Here is an 18,332-nt window from a genome sequence, read left to right as displayed (position 1 = left end):
GTTGTTGTTGTTATTATTATTATTATTATTATTATTATTATTATTATTTACTACTACTGTTATTATTTCATACCCAGTCAGCCAAGAAATATTGAATGTTTTTGCAAGACCTGTATTATGCATCCCAACTCCCACAATATATTCAACAAAAAATAACTTACCGTATATACCCGAGTATAAGCCGACCCGAATATAAGCTGAGGCATCCAATTTTACCACAATAAACTGGGAAAATGTATTGACTCGAGTATAAGCCGAGGGTGGGAAATGCAAAATAAAAATAGATACCAATAATATTACACTAATTGAGGCTTCAATCGGTTAAATGCTTTTGGATATTTACATAAAACTGTAATTTAAGATAAGACTGTCCAACTCCGATTAAACCATGATTCTCGCCTTCTTCCATGTAAATGTGCTCACCTATCCTTCCCAAAGTAATGAAGAGAGTAAAATAATATATGTAAGAATAAAAATAATAATAATAAATAGAAAAAATAATAAATGTAATATAAACAATAATAAATAGAGAATAATGATGATGATAATAATAATAATAATAATAATAATAATAATTAAAGTAAAATAATCATAGAATCCTAAAGTTGGAAGAGACCTCATGGGCCATCCAGTCCAACCCCATTCTGCCAAGAAGCAGGAATATTGCATTCAAATCACCCCGAACAGATGGCCATCCAGCCTCTGTTTAAAAGCTTCCAAAGAAGGAGCCTCCACCACACTCCGGGGCAGAGAGTTCCACTGCTGAACGGCTCTCACAGTCAGGAAGTTCTTCCTCATGTTCAGATGGAATCTTCTTTCTTGGAGTTTGAAGCCATTGTCCCATTGCATCCTAGTCTCCAGGGAAGCAGAAAACAAGCTTGCTCCCTCCTCCCTGTGGCTTCCTTGCACATATGGCTATCATATCCCCTCTCAGCCTTCTCTTCTTCAGGCTAAACATGGCCAGCTCCTTAAGCCGCTCCTCATAGGGCTTGTTCTCCAGACACTTGATCATTTGAGTCGGCCTCCTCTGGACACATTCCAGCTTGTCAATATCTCTCTTCAATTGTGGTGCCCAGAATTGGACACAATATTCCAGGTGTGGTCTAACCAAAGCGGAATAGAGCATGGGGAGCATGACTTCCCTGGATCTGAACACTATGCTCCTCTTGATGCAGGCCAAAATCCCATTGGCTTTTTTTGCCGCCACATCCCATTGTTGGCTCATGTTTAACTTGTTGTCCACGAGGACTCCAAGATCTTTTTCACACGTACTACTCTCGAGCCAGGCATTGTCCCTCATTCTATATCTTTGCATTTCGTTTTTTCTGCCTAAGTGGAGTATCTTGCATTTGTCCCTGTTGATACTCCACTTGTTTCCCCTGTTGATACTCCACTCTTGCATATGTCACCAAAAGATAAAATGCAGATAACCCACAGTAGGAAACAACAAAACAGAGGGAGACATTTCCAAATATATATATATATATTTAATTGTAGTGCCCATGGCAGGCAACAAAGCAAGAAGCAAGGAATACAGATCTCCTGCCTCAAAGTATAAAATTCCATAATAATAAAATACATTTTACTCTCAATAAACAATTGTGTAGCCATGTATTGTCGAAGGCTTTCATGGCCGGAATCACTGGGTTGTTGTAGGTTTGTTTGGGCTATATGGCCATGTTCTAGAGGCATTCTCTCCTGACGTTTCGCCTGCATCTTTGGCAAGCATCCTCAGAGGTAGTGAGGTCTGTTGGAAGTAGGAAAATGGGTTTATATATCTGTGGAATGACCAGGGTGTGGGACAAAGGACTTTTGTCAGCTGGAGCTAGGTGTGAATGTTTCAACTGACCACCTTGATTAGCATTAATGGCTTGGAAGTGCCTGGGGGGAATCTTTTGTTGAGAGTGCACAGGCTACACAGAGAAGTCATTGAAATCCACAAGCATGAGGACAATTTCAACAGAAAGGAAGAAACTATGAAAATGAACAAAATCTGGCTACCAGTATTAAAAAACTCAAAAATTACAACAGCAAAACAACAGAGAGGAAACAAACAAGGACATCTAATCACCTCTCAACCAAAGTTTGCTCTAGGCACTGTCAGGCCATTATATGCAAATCAAGGTGGTTAGTTGAAATATCCACACCTAGCTCTAGCAGACAATCAGGCACATCAAATCACTCTCAACAAAAGATTCCCCCCAGGCACTTCCAAGCCATTAAACATTAAACAGCAGAGAGGAAACAACCAGGCACATCTTAACACCTCTCAACAAAAGATTTTCCCAGGCTCAGCCAGGCCTTCAAATGCTAATGAAGGTGGTCAGTTGAAACATTCACACCTAGCACCAGCAGACAAGAATCCTTTGTCCCACCCTGGTCATTCCACAGATATATAAACCCATTTTCCTACTTCCAACAGACCTCACTACCTCTGAGGATGCTTGCCGTAGATACAGGCGAAACGTCAGGAGAGAATGCCTCTAGAACACGGCCATATAGCCCAGAAGAAACCTACAACAACCCAATCGTGTAACCGTTTGCCTTGAAAAGTAGAATCGGGACAAGTTTTGGCATTTGCAATGATTCCAAGATGGTGGGAAGGGCAAATAATGCGTTATGCCAGGATCAAAAATGGTGCAGAAAAAGATGAAAAGGAGATCAAGAATTGGAATATTTTTCCCTTCTTTTTTTTTAAAAAAAATTGTATTTTATTTATTTATTTTTATTTTTATCTCTTTCACCCCCCCCCCCCCCCCCAGAAAAATCCCTTAATAAAAATGTATATATTTCAAAAAAAAAATTGGAATGGTGTTCGGAGTTGCAACGACTCCAAGAAAGGGCAAATAATGTGTAATGCCAGGACATAATAGAAAGAGATTCCCCCCTTCCCTATTATGATGACTGCTTGCCTGTTTCCACCTTCGTCCTTCATAGGGACTCCATTCTTCTTCTTTTTATTAGGACTATATTGGGAAATATATTTTTTTTGTGCATCTAAAATCATGCCCACCTTTCTTTGCTCCTCTCTGCAAGTTTGTTGGCTGCTCCAAATGCCAGAAATGGCCAGTTCTTTAAGGGAGGAACTCTATTCCTGGGCACAAACTTGATGATCAGAGGGCTTCGTGGCCGCCGGTTAGCTTGTGGAAGAGCTCCTCGTCTAGGGTTTGACTTCTGTCCACTGAGCGTGTGGACAGGAAGATGTACCCACCGATGTATTCATGCACAATCTTGCAACCAGCAGAGATGCAGCTGAAAGCCACATTGATGTGTTCATCGAACTCTATAGCCACCTGGGAAAAAAACACACACACAGGCCAAGTTTGATCACTAGACTACAGCTAATGGGATACAGTAACATCTAGAAGTGGGTTGCTGTGAGTTTTCTGGGCTGTCAGGCCATGTTCCAGAAGCATTCTCTCCTGACGTTTCACCCACTTCTATCATCTCACCTGCCTCATAGGAAACCTGCTACAAAACAGGAGCTTTTTTGTTGAGTTCCAGGGCCAGAGAAGCAGATGGCGGAAACAGAAGAACAGCCTGCCTCAGGGGAGCGTGCTTGCTCCATCCATGTTCAACATATACACAAATGACCAGCCACTGCCAGAAGGGACAGAGAGTTTCATCTATGCTGATGATCATGCCATCACTGCTTTGAGATGGTTGAACAGAAGCTCTCCGAAACTCTAGGTGCTCTTACTGCCTCTTACAGGGAAAACCAGCTGGTCCCTAACCCATCTAAAACACAGACATGTGTTTTTCACCTCAAGAACAGAAAAGCATCCCGAGCTCTGAGGATGACCTGGGAAAGAATCCCACTGGAGCATTGCCATGGTTTGCTTTTCTGTTATGTACCATAATCAAAATAAACAGTTTTAACCACAAAAAAACAAAACAAAAACCAACAAATGACCAGCCACTGCCAGAAGGGACAGAGAGCTTCATCTATGCTGATGATCGTGCCATCACCGCTCAAGCAGGGAGCTTTGAGATGGTTGAACAGAAGCTCTCCGAAGCTCTAGGTCAGGGGTCCTCAAACTTTTTAAACTGAGGGCCAGTTCACTGTCCCTCAGACCGTTGGAGGGCCGGACTATAGTTTTTTTAAAAAAATCAATTAAAAAATTCCTATGCACATTGCCCATATCTGATTTTGCTGTGTGGAAGGGGCCTTAGAGGGGGTTCTTTCTAGCCCTCTTTAGGCAGTAATTCCAGGAGCAGAGAATGGGAAATCTTCCTATTTCCAGTCTGAACAAAACCTGGCTACCAGTATTAAAAAAAACCTCTAAAATTATAACTGTAAATAAAGAACAACACTCAAACTCAGGGGAACTCCAGACAAGAAACAATCAGGGCCAGCTAACCACCTCTCAACAAAGGATTCTCCCTAAAAACTCTCAGGCTATGAAATGGTAATCAAGGTGGCCAAGTGAAACATTCATACCTACCTCCAACAGACAAGAGTTCTTTCTCCCACCCTGGATCTTCCACAATTTTCCTAGTTAAAGGTTTTCCTCTGACATGAAGTCCAGTCGTGTCTGACTCTGGGGTGTGGTGCTCATCTGCATTTCTAAGTCAAAGAGCCGGCATTGTCCATAGACACCTCCAAGGTCATGTGGCCGGCATGACTGCATGGAGCGCCGGGGCAGCCTCCCTTGGCTGGCTTACGCTGCCCATCGGGCCCAATGGGCAGCGTGAGCCTGCCAACGGAGGAGCAGCCCCGCGTGGCCTACTTGCGCGTAAAGCACCACGCGGAGCAGCTGCCCTTGGCTGGCTCAAGCTGCCCATCGGCTGGCGCACGCTGCCAAGGGAGGGGCACTGTGGGGGAGGGGGCGCTCCTCCTCCGTGGGCCGGATAAGTGCCCTTGGCGGGCTGGAAGTGGCCCGCGGGCCATAGTTTGGGGACCCCTGCTCTAGGTGCTCTTACTGCCTATTACAGGGAAAACCAGCTGATCCCTAATCCATCTAAAACACAGACATGTGCCTTTCACCTTGAGAACAGACAAGCATCCCGAGCTCTGAGGATGACCTGGGAAGGAATCCCACTGGAGCATTGCAGCACACCCAATACCTGGGAGTCACTCTGTACCGTGCTCTTACTTACAAGAAGCACTGCCTGAACATCAAGCAAAAAGTGGGTGCTAGAAACAATATCATATGAAAGCTGACTGGCACAACCTGGGGATCACAATCAGACACAGTGAAGCCATCTGCCCTTGTGCTTTGCTATTCTGCTGCTGAGTATGCATGCCCAGTGTGGAACACATCTCGCCACGGTAAAAACAGTACATGTGGCTCTTAATGAGACATGCTGCATTATCACGGGGTGTCTGCGCCCTACACCACTGGAGAAATTACATTGCTTAGTCGGTATTGCACCAACTGACATCCGCCGGGAAGTAGCAGCCAATAGTGAAAGGACCAAGGCAGTGACATCTCCAGCTAATCCCTTGTTTGGGTATCAGCCAGCATGTCAACGACTTAAATCTAGAAATAGTTTTCTAAGATCTACAGAGACACTCGCTGGAACACCCCAGCAAGCGAGAGTCCAATACTGAAAGGACCAAGGCAGAGACATCTCCAGATCATCCCCTGTTTGAGTCTCAGCCAGCACATCAACAACTTAAATCAAGAAATAGTTTTCTAAGATCTACAGAGACACTCACTGGAACACCCCAGCAAGCAAGAGTCCAAAAGTGGCAGGCTCAAACCCAGAACCTCAATCAATGGCTGATACCAAATGAGAGACTCCCCCCCTGGGCACACAGACTTGGAATGCGCTGAACAGACTGCGCTCTGGCACCACGAGATGCAGAGCCAACCTTAAGAAATGGGGCTACAAAGTGGAATCCATGACATGCGAGTGCGGAGAAGAGCAAACCACTGACCACCTGCTGCAATGCACCCTGAGCCCTGCCACATACACAATGGAGGACCTTCTTGCAGCAACACCAGAAGCACTCCAAGTGGCCAGATACTGGTCAAAGGGCATTTAATCAACTACCAAGTTTGCAAACTTTGTGTTTTTTTTATCTGTTTGTTTGTTTTGTTCTGTTAGAAATGTAATACAATGGTCTGGTTCCCCCTGACACGATAAATAAATAAGCAAAGAACAAACCACCTGGATCCCCAAATTCTCAGAATCCCCACGCGCTCCCATGACTGACCTGTCGGATATCCCAGTTGACGTTCCACTGGCGCATGTTGCTGTACCGCCAAGTCTTCACCACATCCCCAACGGCAAGGTCGATGCGGATCAAGCGGTTGTTGGCAATGCCCAAGATTTCATCCTTCCGGCTGCCCTTGAATCTGCAGAAAGACAGCAAAGCCATGGGTGCACTCTGCATATGAACCTGGGCCATTTCTGATCAGGAGGGAGAACCTGCATGCTATGGCTGATTTATCCTTCCCAGATCTTTTGGAACATCTTGGGGAGAGTTTAGTACAGCTACAGGCAATGGTTGTTGTAGTCCAACACACTTTCCTGCGTTGGAGGGCACATATTGGAAGGGGGCAAAGTGTAAGGAAACAGACCGTGTTCTCATGGTTTGATGGACAAACAGAGTTTCTTCACTTCTGAGGATGCTTGCCATAGATGCAGGCGAAACGTCAGGAGAAATGCCTCTAGAACATGGCCCTATAGCCCAAAAAACCCCACAAGAACCTAGAGTTTCTTACCTGACTACGAAGTAAGTGATTCCAAAATCCGGGAGCGACTGCCAGGCTTGGATAAATTTCATTTTGGCATCATTGAGAGAGAGCTGGGCCACATTCTGATAGGCCTCCAAGATACGTGGAGTTAACTACGGATATTATAAATAGAGAGATTAGTAAATGTTGAGTGCTGGTGGAACAAATCGAGAACTTTGGCCCAAAAGCAAGGCACTGGCTGCTGGAGCTGATGAACAACTGCACTGCATCCTGTCAGATCCCCAAAATCTGGAGGAAAGCAAGAGTCATCGCCATCTTGAAGCCAGGCAAAGACTGTATTGACCCCCCCCCCCAAAAAAAAAAAGCTGGTGCCTCACCAAACTACAATTCTTCATCGTGGTCCCTGTGAAATCGCACATATGGTATTTTCTGTGCACGCGCAGTCAGAAAATACCAAAATGTGCAAATTTCAAGGTGACCACTCAGAGAAACACGGTTACAGGTAGGCAACCATCACTTCCCAGGATTCCACAGCAATTAGCCATGGCAGTTAGTGATATCAAACTGCATTTATTCTACAGTTTAGATGCGCCCCTAGTCTCAGGGGCGGCTCAACCCATACGCAAAGTAAGCATTTGCAGTATAGTTGATTTTGCCCAGGGGCGCTCTTGAGGTGCTTTGGGGGGAAATTGACCTTGATATATGCGAGTTGTAGTTACTGGGATGTATAATTCACCTACAATCAAAGAGCATTCTGAACTCCACCAATGATGGAATTGAACCAAATATGGCACACAGAACTCCCATGACGAACAGAAAATATATATCAGTGATTGGTTGGCGGGGGGGGGGGGGGGCAAAATACTGTTTGCTTACCGTTGAAAATTACCTAGGGCCACCTCTGCCTAGTCTCACAAAGTTCTTACCCAGCATTACAACCATGTTAGTTGTGTGTTGTTGATTGCTTATTGGTTATTAATGGAACTGTGTAATTTAACTGTCTTGTATACTGATTATTGCTGTTTTTATTGTCTTTGCTGTTTGGAAACCGCTGTGAGTCGCCCTCGGGCTTGAGATACAGCGGTATACAAGAATAGTAAATAAATAAATAGTTCCTATCATATATAGTAGTAGCCATTCCCTGCCACGTGTTGTTGTGGCCCAGTATGGGTCCCATGGGGGTGTCAGAAGGGTTGCCAAAGACCGCCAGAACACACAGTATTTTCTGATGGTCATGGGGGTTCTGTGGGGGAAGTTTGGCCCAATTCTATTGTTGGTGAGGTTCAAAATGCTCTTTGACTGTAGATGAACTATAAATCCCAGCAACTACAACTCCCAAATGTCTAGGTCTATTTCCCCCAAACTCCATCTGTGTTCATATTTGGGCATATGAAATATTTGTGCATGGTCCAGAATGACTCCCAGGTATTTGAGTGTGCTGCAATGCTCCAGTGGGATTCCTTCCCAGGTCATCCTCAGAGCTCGGCTTGTCTGTTCTTAAGGTGAAAAGCACATGTCTGTGTTTTAGATGGATCAGGGATCAGCTGGTTTTCCCTGTAATAGGCAGTAAGAGCACCTAGAGCTTTGGAGAGCTTCTGTTCAAACATCTCAAAGCTCCCTGCTTGAGCGGTGATGGCATGATCGTCAGCATAGGTGAAACTCTCTGTCCCTTCTGGCAATGGTTAGTCATTTGTGTAAATGTTGAACATGGATGGAGCAAGCACGCTCCTCTGAGGCAGGCCGTTCTTCTGTTTCCGCCATCTGCTTCTATGACCCTGGAACTCAACAAAAAGCTCCTGTTTTGTAGCAGGTTTCCTATGAGGCGGGTGAGGTGGTCGTCCTTTGTGATATTGTACATTTTTTTCAGGAGGAGGCTGTGGTTGACAGTCTCATAAGCCGCTGACAGGTCTATGAAGACAGCTCCTGTGATCTGCTGCCTTTCAAAGCCATCTTCTATGTGCTGAGTCAGGTTCAGCACTTGCGATGTGCAGCTTTTGCCTTTCCTGAAGCCTGCTTGCTGTGGGATCAGGCACATCCCTTAATGTGGGATGCGTTAGGATGAATGAATATGTATGTGTAATGTGAATGCTGAGTAAAAATATAATTCCCCTTTCTTTGTTTGTTAACCAATGTAACTGTAGGTTGTTTGTAGACTCAATGTAGTTACATAGAATCAGTATGTATGTCCAATGTTGACTTGAACTTTTGCTGACTTGAACTTTTAGAGAAAAACAACGTGTTTATCAAAGACAATGACTCTTTAAGTTAAGGAAATGTTTACAAGGTTCCTTACATTAAGAAGGAAGTCAACACAAGGCTCCTTACGTTTACCAACACCAATTAAGACGAGTCAACATCTGTCCAGGAACTGATATGGAATCAACATGTTTCAGGATGGAAACATGTTTACAACTTTTGTTTACATTTACAACTTTGGAAGAACAGTAAGAAATATTGCTATATAAGAGACCTAATATTTCTCAAGTGTGACAGACAGCTGTGCTGTTCACCCGCCATGCTCTATTGAGAGAGATGGTGTACTTTGGAGTGTCAGATCTACTGCAGGAAAGCAGGATTCTGCTCACTTGTCTCCTTTCCTCAAGGGAAAAGAAAAAATTAATTTTGGAGTCATGATACATTTTCATGGAGTCAGTTCTGCTGTAGGGAAAACACAGATCTGATCCCTGGCATTGTTATTAGGGAAAGAGGATGCATTTTGGCATTGTGGAAGTTTTGGAACTGCGCGTTGGCAGGCTGCAAAGAAAGCAGGATCTGGAGATGTTCTTCTCCAAGGGGGGAGAAAGGATGTGGTAATATTGATATGCATGTAGATCTTAGAAAACTATTTCTTGATTTAAGTCATTGACGTGCTGGCTGATACCCAAACAGGGTGTGTGTGGAGATGTCACTGCCTTGGTCCTTTCACTATTGGCTGCTACTTCCCAGCGGATGTCAGGTGGTGCAATACCTGCTAGACAGTGTAATTTCTCCAGTGGTGTAGGCGCCCTAATAATGTGGCATGTCTCATTAAGAGCCACATCCACTGTTTTAGCGTGGTGAGATGTGTTCCACACTGGGCATGTGTACTCAGCAGCAGAGTAGCAAATCGCAAGGCAGATGTCTTCACCATGTCTGGTTGTGATCCCCAGGTTGTGCCAGTCTGCTTTTGTATGATATTGTTTCTAGTGCCCACTTTTTGCTTGATATTCAGGCAGTGCTTCTTGTAGGTCAGAGCACGGTCCAGAGTGACTGCCAGGTATTTGGGTGCGCTGCAATGCTCCAGTGGGATTCCTTCCCAGGTAATAATCCTCAGAGCTCGGGATGCTTGTCTGTTCTTAAGGTGAAAAGCACATGTCTGTGTTTTAGATGGATTAGGGATCAGCTGGTTTTCCCTGTAATAGGCAATAAGAGCACCTAGAGCTTCGGAGAGCTTCTGTTCAACTGTTCAACCTGCTTGAGCGGTGATGGCACGATCATCAGCATAGATGAAACTCTCTGTCCCTTCTGGCAGTGGCTGGTCATTTGTGTAGATGTTGAACATGGATGGAGCAAGCACGCTCCCCTGAGGCAGGCCGTTCTTCTGTTTCCGCCATCTGCTTCTCTGGCCCTGGAACTCAACAAAGAAGCTCCTGTTTTGTAGCAGGTTTCCTATGAGGTGGGTGAGGTGGTCGTCCTTTGAGGATGAATGAAGGTGTGTGTGTAATGTATGTATGAATGTGTATGTGTAATGTGAATGCTGAGTAAAATGTAATTCCCCTTTCTTTGTTAACCAATGTAACTGTAGGTTGCTTGTAGACTCAATGTAAGTTACACAGAATCATAGAATCAAAGAGTTGGAAGAGACGTCATGGGCCATCCAGTCCAACCCCCTGCCAAGAAGCAGGAATATTGCATTCAAATCACCCCTGACAGATGGCCATCCAGACTCTGTTTAAAAGCTTCCAAAGAAGGAGCCTCTACCACACTCCAGAGCAGAGAGTTCCACTGCTGAACGGCTCTCACAGTCAGGAAGTTCTTCCTCATGTTCAGATGGAATCTCCTCTCTTGTAGTTTGAAGCCATTGTTCCGCATCCTAGTCTCCAGGGAAGCAGAAAACAAGCTTGCTCCCTCCTCCCTGAGGCTTCCTCTCACATATTTATACATGGCTATCATATCTCCTCTCAGCCTTCTCTTCTTCAGGCTAAACATGCCCAGCTCCTTAAGCCGCTCCTCATAGGGCTTGTTCTCCAGACCCTTTATCATTTGTATGTCCAATGTTGTTCTTTAAAATTGTAAATGTTATGATATACGGTACTCTCTAATACTAAAATTGCAATAAAAAGAACCTTTGTTTAAAAATTATTCATGACAATACCAAGTGTTCAGGCAGCCTGAAATATACCTGCTTTGGTTTGAACTTCTTCTGGTAGCGTGGGGACACAAGCCACTGGGCCCCCTCGGCCTCCGGAGCAAGGGGTGCCTCTGGGTTGGTCCGCTGGAGCTTCAGGAAGGACAGGATGTTCTCCACCTCGGTTGGGTACGAGGCGTCTGCCATGGTCTTGCCCTTCGCTGCCAACCTGCAACCCGCCATCCAGTGAGCATACTGCTGCTCCTGGTTGGAGAAAAAATACATATAGCACTGAACCAAGATAGAGTGGCGGATGATGCTTTGCCGAAATGAGTCTCAGAAACCCAGGAAGCAAGAACTGGAAATGGGGGTGCTTCAGTTATCTTGATATCTGCTGAACACAGGGTCTCCAATCATAATAAATAATAATAAAACTTACCAAAAAACTTCCTGTGTTATGAGTGATTTTATTTTAATTTTATATTGTTTGCTGTATTTTTATGTTTTATGTAATTTACTATGCGATTGTTTGTTTGTGACTTTTTTATTGTATAGTGTTGTAGGGCTTGGCCTCATGTAAGCTGCCCCGAGTCCCCAGAGGGGTAAAAATAAAGATGATGATGATGATGATGATGATGATGATGATGATTATTATTATTATTATTATATAAAATCACAATAGTTGAACACAGAAAGTTGATCACAGTGGGCAGGGCTTGGGGCTTGCCTAATCATAGAATCAAAGAGTTGGAAGAGACCTCCTGGGCCATCCAGTCCAACCCCATTCTGCCAAGAAGCAGGAATATTGCATTCAAATCACCCCTGACAGATGGCCATCCAACCTCTGTTTAAAAGCTTCCAAAGAAGGAGCCTCCGCCACACTCCGGGGCAGAGAGTTCCACTGCTGAACGGCTCTCACAGTCAGGAAGTTCTTCCTCATGTTCAGATGGAATCTCCTCTCTTGAAGTTTGAAGCCATTGTTCCGCATCCTAGTCTCCAAGGAAGCAGAAAACAAGCTTGCTCCCTCCTCCCTGTGGCTTCCTCTCACATATTTATACATGGCTATCATATCTCCTCTCAGCCTTCTCTTCTTCAGGCTAAACATGCCCAGCTCCTTAAGCCGCTCCTCATAGGGCTTGTTCTCCAGACCCTTGATCATTTTAGTCGCCCTCCTCTAGACACATCCCAGCTTGTCAATATCTCTCTTGAATTGTGGTGCCCAGAATTGGACACAATATTCCAGGTGTGGTCTAACCAGAGCAGAATAGAGGGGTAGCATGACTTCCCTGGACCTAGACACTATGCTCCTATTGATGCAGGCCAAAATCCCATTGGCTTTTTTTGCCACCAAATCACATTGTTGGCTCATGTTTAACTTGTTGTCCATGAGGACTCCAATATCTTTTTCACACGTACTGCTCTCGAGCCAGGAATTGTCCCCCATTTTGTGTCTTTGGGGAGCGAGTTCCAGAGCCGAGGGGCCACCACAAGGAAGGCCCTCTCCCTCGTCCCCACAAGTCACATTTGCAAAGGGGGCGGGAGCGAGAGAAGGGCCTCTCTGGAAGATCGAAGGGATCGTTTAGGTTCATAAAAGGAAATAGGTGTCCTAGAAGTCTTCTAGTCCACAAACAGATGACCTCTAGGACACCTAACCCAATTCCACGATTCAAAACCCAAGATGGTTTTCTTCCCTCTTCAACTCACGTCCGCACAACGCAGGTGCACTTCGCTCATCCCGTCTGGAGAAGGCACCAAGAGCTTGATGCAGAATTTCTGGCCAGAAACATTGACATCTGGTACCACTTCGCAGCCTGGAGTGGGACAGAAACGGGTCACAGCACATAGTGATTTACTGTGAAGTAGTTGAGTGCTTTATCCTGGCAACAGCAATGCCCTAAGGCAGGGCACATTCCCTCAAAGCATTGGAGGGCCGGATTATAATTTGAAAAAAACATGAATGAATTCCTATGCACACTGCACATATCTTATTTGTAGTGCAAAAACACTTTAAAACAATACCATAATTAAAATGAAGAACAATTTTAACAAAATATAAATTTATTAGTATTTCAGTGGGAAGTGTGGGCCTGCTTTTGGCTGATGAGATAGGATTGTTGTTGTGTGCTTTCAAGACATTTCAGACTTAGGTTGACCCTGAGCAAGGGCCGGGTAAATGACCTTGGAGGGCCGTATCCGGCCCGCGGGCCGTAGTTTGAGGACCCCTGCCCCAAGGCCAATGGGTTACTTTCGTGGCTCAATAAGGACTAGAATTGGAGCCTCTGGACTTACCCTTGAGGCTGAGTTGCTGAATGGGTTCTCCCAGTGCTTCCTCGCGGCTCTTGTAATAGGAGATGGAGGTCTCTTTGAAGACCACCCAGTACTGCTTGTAGCCCTTCAGGGTCAGTTTGCGAGGCCTATTAGGGCAGATGGATAACATGGCTTTGGGCCTCAATGGGCAAGACACCTTGCTCTCACCATTGGGCATTATTCCCTCTGCTGCTGAGTACACATGCCCAGTGTGGAACACATCTCACCACGCTAAAACAGTGGATATGGCTCTTAATGAGACATGCTACATTATCACGGGGTGTCTGCGCCCTACACCACTGGAGAAATTACACTGTCTAGCCAGTATTGCACCACCTGACATCCGCCGGGAAGTAGCAGCCAATAGTGAAAGGACCAAGGCAGTGACATCTCCAGCTCATCCCCTATTTGGGTATCAGCCAACATGTCAACAACTTCAATCAAGAAATAGTTTTCTAAGATCCACAGAGACACTCGCTGGAACACCTCAGCAAGCAAGAGTCCAAAAGTGGCAGTCTCAAACCCAGAACCTCAATCAATGGCTGATACCCAATGAGAGACCCCCCCCTGGGCACACAGAAAAATGGGCATTTTGGAAGGTGCTGAGCAGACTGCGCTCTGGCACCACGAGATGCAGAGCCAACCTGAAGAAACGGGGCTACAAAGTGGAATCCTGGAGAAGAGCAAACTACAGATCACCTGCTGCAATGCAACCTGAGCCCTGCCACATGCACAATGGAGGACCTCCTTGCGGCAACACCAGAGGCACTCCAAGTGGCCAGATACTGGTCAAAGGACATTTAATCAACTACCAATCTTGCAAACTTTGTGTTTTGTTTGTTTGTTTGTTAAAAAATGCAGTACAACTGTTTGGCTTGCTCCTGACATGATAAATAAATAAATTGTGTTGTTGTAGGTTTTTCCGGGCTATAATAAATACATTATTCCCATTGCAACCTAAGGAAAGCAAGGCAGAATCTCCCTTGAACTGGTGTACAGTGTCCTTAGGGGACCAGCCCTTCTCGATGAAGGCACTGCATGCTGCTCACACCCCAAAAGATTGCTGTGGAAAAATATAGGAGAATAACATTGCAAATGTGGATTGTTGTAGGTTTTTTCGGGCTATATGGCCATATTCTAGAGGCATTCTCTCCTGACGTTTCGCCTGCATCTATGGCAAGCATCCTCAGAGGTAGTGAGGTGATCTCACTACCTCTGGGGATGCTTGCCATAGATGCAGGCGAAACGTCAGGAGAGAATGCCTCTAGAACATGGCCATATAGCCCAAAAAAACCTACATCAATCCAATGATTCCGGCCATGAAAGCCTTCGACAATACATTGCAAAAGTGCTCGTAAAATGAGTAGAGCAACTTCAGCGAATGAAAAGAAATTCTTTCAGTCCATATGAAAATGTTTCCTCAAGAATCACGTTCCCATGAAATGGATTGTAGGACGTCACCTGAATATTCGGAGGTTATCCTTCAGCTCAGGGATAGCTGTGAGACTTTCCTATAGGGCAAACAAGACAAATATTCACTCTCCTTGTATAAGGTTCCCAAAACATTTATGACTTTTAAAAAAATGATTTCAAGCAGGCCGCAGTTGAAGTCATTTAAGATGGTAATTTTAAAAATCAAACCAATAGGTCATAAAACAGATACACAAAACAAAGAGTGAACACCAGGCTATGCACTGTTCTGGCTCAGCGGCCAGGGACTGATTGGTTTACTGATGATTCAGAAGGAATCGTGGGATTTCCTGGGAAGATTCAGGCCAGGAAAATGAAATTGACACAGACAGTGTCGAGCTTCAAAGACAATCACAGGAGCCAGAAACAACATCATTAGAGAAGGAGTTGAGTGAAGAAGAATTTAGTGAAACAGAAACCCCTCAAGGGAATCTCTTGATGTTACAGAGTCATACAATCATAAAGTTGGAAGACACCTCATGGGCCATCCAGTCCAACCCCATTCTGTCAAGAAGCAAGAATATTGCATTCAAAGCACAGATGGAATCTCCTTTCTTGTAGTTTGAAGCCATTGTTTTGTGTCCTAGTCTCCAGGGAAGCAGAAAACAAACTTGCTCCCTCCTCCCTGTGACTTCCTCTCACAAATTTACACTTGGCTATCATATCTCCTCTCAGCCTTCCTTTCTTCAGGCTAAACACATCCAGCTCTTTAAGCCGCTCTTCATAGGGCTTGTTCTCCAGACCCTAGATCATTTTAGTCGCCCTCCTCTGGACACATTCCAGCTTGTCAATATAAGAGATAAGCAAAAGTCTTTGTTTACAGTTCAGAGCAGAGAATCGGGGAAAGAGATAGAGAAAATTCGTGGGAAACTACATGACTTCATGAGCAGCTATTAACAGTGAGCTGTTTACCTTAAAGTTAGTTCAGGCAATGTTGGCGCACGAGTCTCAATTGTGCAAAAGCCCTCCCGGCCACCGCCGACGCCTGAGCCTCAAGCGTAAGTGATGAGTCCAGGGGGACACCCAAACTGCAGACCTGTGACTTCAGGGGGAGTGTAACCCCGTCCAGCACAGGTTGCCACCCTATACCCCGATCAGGTTTGTGATCTACCAAGAGGACCTCTGTCTTGTCGGGATTGATCTTCAGCTTGTTCTTCCTCATCCAGATAGCCACAGCGGCCAGGCACTCGTCCAGCACCCGAGGGGCTTCCTTGGAATTAGGTGGAAAAGAGTGGTAGAGTTGCGTGTCATCTGCGTAGAGATGGCACCCAACTCCAAAACTCCAGATGACCTCTCCCAGCAGTTTCATGTAGATGTTAAAAAGCATGGGAGACAGAATGGAACCTGCACTGCCATAGAAACTCTCAGTCTAGAGAAGGAGAGAGCTTTGTCAGGTATCTCAGCACAGGGCACAATGGCCTACAACTTCTCTGGTCTGCTCTTGTTAGCTTAACCAACATTAAGAAGTTATGGGAGTCAAAATCTGAAAACATCTGGAAAGCCATACAGCTGCCCATTCTTGACTCAGGGGAAGCGCTTACCTTGACAGGTACTTACCAGGACATTGGGTGTTGAGGAGGATCCTTCAAGCTTGACCTCTAGACTGGCAAGAGCCTTGTCTAAATCATCAAGGCCCGCGTCACCAGAGTGCTCTGCTGGGCTGGCATTCAAGGACAGCTGATTGATGCGATACTACGACAAAGCCACAAAAGGAATGTGTGATTTAGCTTTGGGCATGGAAGACAAAATCCTGTGCATAGTTCTAAAACTAAAAGAAACTCAACAACATTGCAACAATCCAGCCTTCTCCTTTGACTGTGTTGGACCATGGTTCCCAACATCCCCAGTGAGCATGGCCTGACTCAGAGAAGGAACACAACAATAGATCCTCACCAAGATCTGGGAGGAGTTCCCAACCATGCATTCTGTTCTGGTATGGCTGTACCAGGAGCTCCAATTTTGTTTGCTTTGTATTAAATGTTTGCTTGCAGTCCAAGGTTTCAGGGACTCTGCAAATAGGTGGCTTCCTTTGGTTGCAGTCGTAGGGCAAGTCACCTGTCCATCATAGTTAGGGTTTGGTCCCGCCCCTCCTCAGAGCAATTGGGAAGGGAGCCATTTTTAGTTAGTCTCAGCAAGGAAAGCTAATGTACAGGATGTGTGCAAACTTCCCCTGTACAAAAGCTTCAACCCTTAAGACTTTCCAGGGGAAAACAGTCTTAAGAGCATCAAGACCTTCCGGGGGAGAACAGTCTTAAGAGTCTGCAAAGATTTCCAGGAAAACAGCCCTAAAGACCAAAGAACTCCAGCTGGAGAATATCTAAGCCCTAACTGGTAGGTCCACTCGGTGCTTCGAGACACAGTTCGACCCGGTAGCGGAGCCCACATTAGTAAGGTTTAGATTACAGTTAGCCTGACAGAAGTTAAAAAGGGGATTTTCCTTTAAAGTAAAGAAGAAGTTATTGAAGACAGTTGCCTGTCCTTCGTGGGCAAGTTTAGGAAGCTATCAGTTGCATAAAAGCCTGGAATCATTTGTTTAACTTTTTGAAGACAAGAGAAGTTTTTGTTTGATTGCTCATTAAAAAAAGACTTTGTTATACTTCACAAGCCATCTAAAGATCATTTGTGGTGGAAAACCTCTGAGAACTTCTCCTTGGGCCCCCTGGCTTCCCGCTGGGCAAAGGTTGCACGTCCTGTTCTAAAGGAAATTCTTTACAGGCCTAGAGCGCGACAGAACACATTCTGTCGCTGGATTTGGGGGAGCAAAGAAACATTACCTGCAGAGCAGCAAAGACCACCATCTCTTCCTCGGTGCACTCCGTCTCCTCCAGCAGCACAGACCAACGGGCCTGTTCGTAGAGCTGGTTGATCCGCACCGTGTCATACTGCGAGAAAAGAAGGAGAAGGTCCCGCTATTCACGCCACGTTTGAACTTTACCTCTGCTCTGACCTTACTATATTTTTGCACTCCCTTCTTATTTATTTACAGTATTTATATTCCGCCCTTCTCACTCTGAAGGGAACTCGAAGCAGATCACAGAACATATATACAGCAAACATTCAATGCCTTCTCATCGCATATCCGGGGGGGGGGGGGGGCAATGCCAGCTAGCCTGTAGAGTTTATCAACAGGTGTAGGTTTAAGACATCCTGTGATTATTCTGGAGAACTAGAACCGAGATCTGCAGAAGGGTTTTTGAGCAGTTGTTCAGCTGCCTTTCTTAAAGGGAGGTAGAAAAGGGGTTTTCCCTCCAGAGTTAAAAAAAGGCTTCAAGAGGAATGCTCACCTTAGGCTCCAAGTCAAAGAAACAGTAATACTTGAAGCGTAGCCATAAGCAGTCATTCTCCTTGACTTCCTGTTGCAGCAAAGTCCGTGATGAATCCAGCCACCTGAGAGAAGGAGAAAGGAGGAAAATCTATCTGTGAGAAAACCAGCTTGGAAAGTGCAGGGCCTCAAGGGAGCCAGAAGTAGCAACAGCAGATAAGGAATCGAGTGAAGAGCTAAGTAACAAGGAAGGTTCCCATGAGAACCCACCTGCAGCTATGGAGATCAACAAAAGTCTTTGTTTGCAAATCAGAGCCGA

At 45.2% G+C, this 18,332-nt stretch overlaps 1 protein-coding gene across 1 annotated transcript in view; it reads right to left on the bottom strand.

The window, feature by feature from the left end:
• Window positions 1–2,815: 2,815 nt before the first annotated feature.
• The window catches only part of FERMT3 (FERM domain containing kindlin 3), a 29,425-nt gene continuing 13,908 nt past the window's right edge, over window positions 2,816–18,332 (bottom strand). The window contains exons 6-15 of the mRNA XM_060758431.2: window positions 18,036–18,138; window positions 17,526–17,633; window positions 16,309–16,443; window positions 14,743–14,792; window positions 13,264–13,388; window positions 12,679–12,785; window positions 11,029–11,238; window positions 6,675–6,799; window positions 6,164–6,305; window positions 2,816–3,293 (exon numbers count right to left, since the gene is read on the bottom strand). Coding sequence (XP_060614414.2) covers window positions 3,114–3,293; window positions 6,164–6,305; window positions 6,675–6,799; window positions 11,029–11,238; window positions 12,679–12,785; window positions 13,264–13,388; window positions 14,743–14,792; window positions 16,309–16,443; window positions 17,526–17,633; window positions 18,036–18,138 — 1,285 coding nt within the window. The 3' untranslated portion in view covers window positions 2,816–3,113. The remainder of the gene's footprint in view (window positions 3,294–6,163; window positions 6,306–6,674; window positions 6,800–11,028; window positions 11,239–12,678; window positions 12,786–13,263; window positions 13,389–14,742; window positions 14,793–16,308; window positions 16,444–17,525; window positions 17,634–18,035; window positions 18,139–18,332) is intronic.

This window comes from Anolis sagrei, chromosome 12 (assembly GCF_037176765.1).
Source record: "Anolis sagrei isolate rAnoSag1 chromosome 12, rAnoSag1.mat, whole genome shotgun sequence".
NCBI lineage: Eukaryota > Metazoa > Chordata > Lepidosauria > Squamata > Dactyloidae > Anolis > Anolis sagrei.
This window is presented reverse-complemented; position numbering and strand designations above follow the sequence as displayed.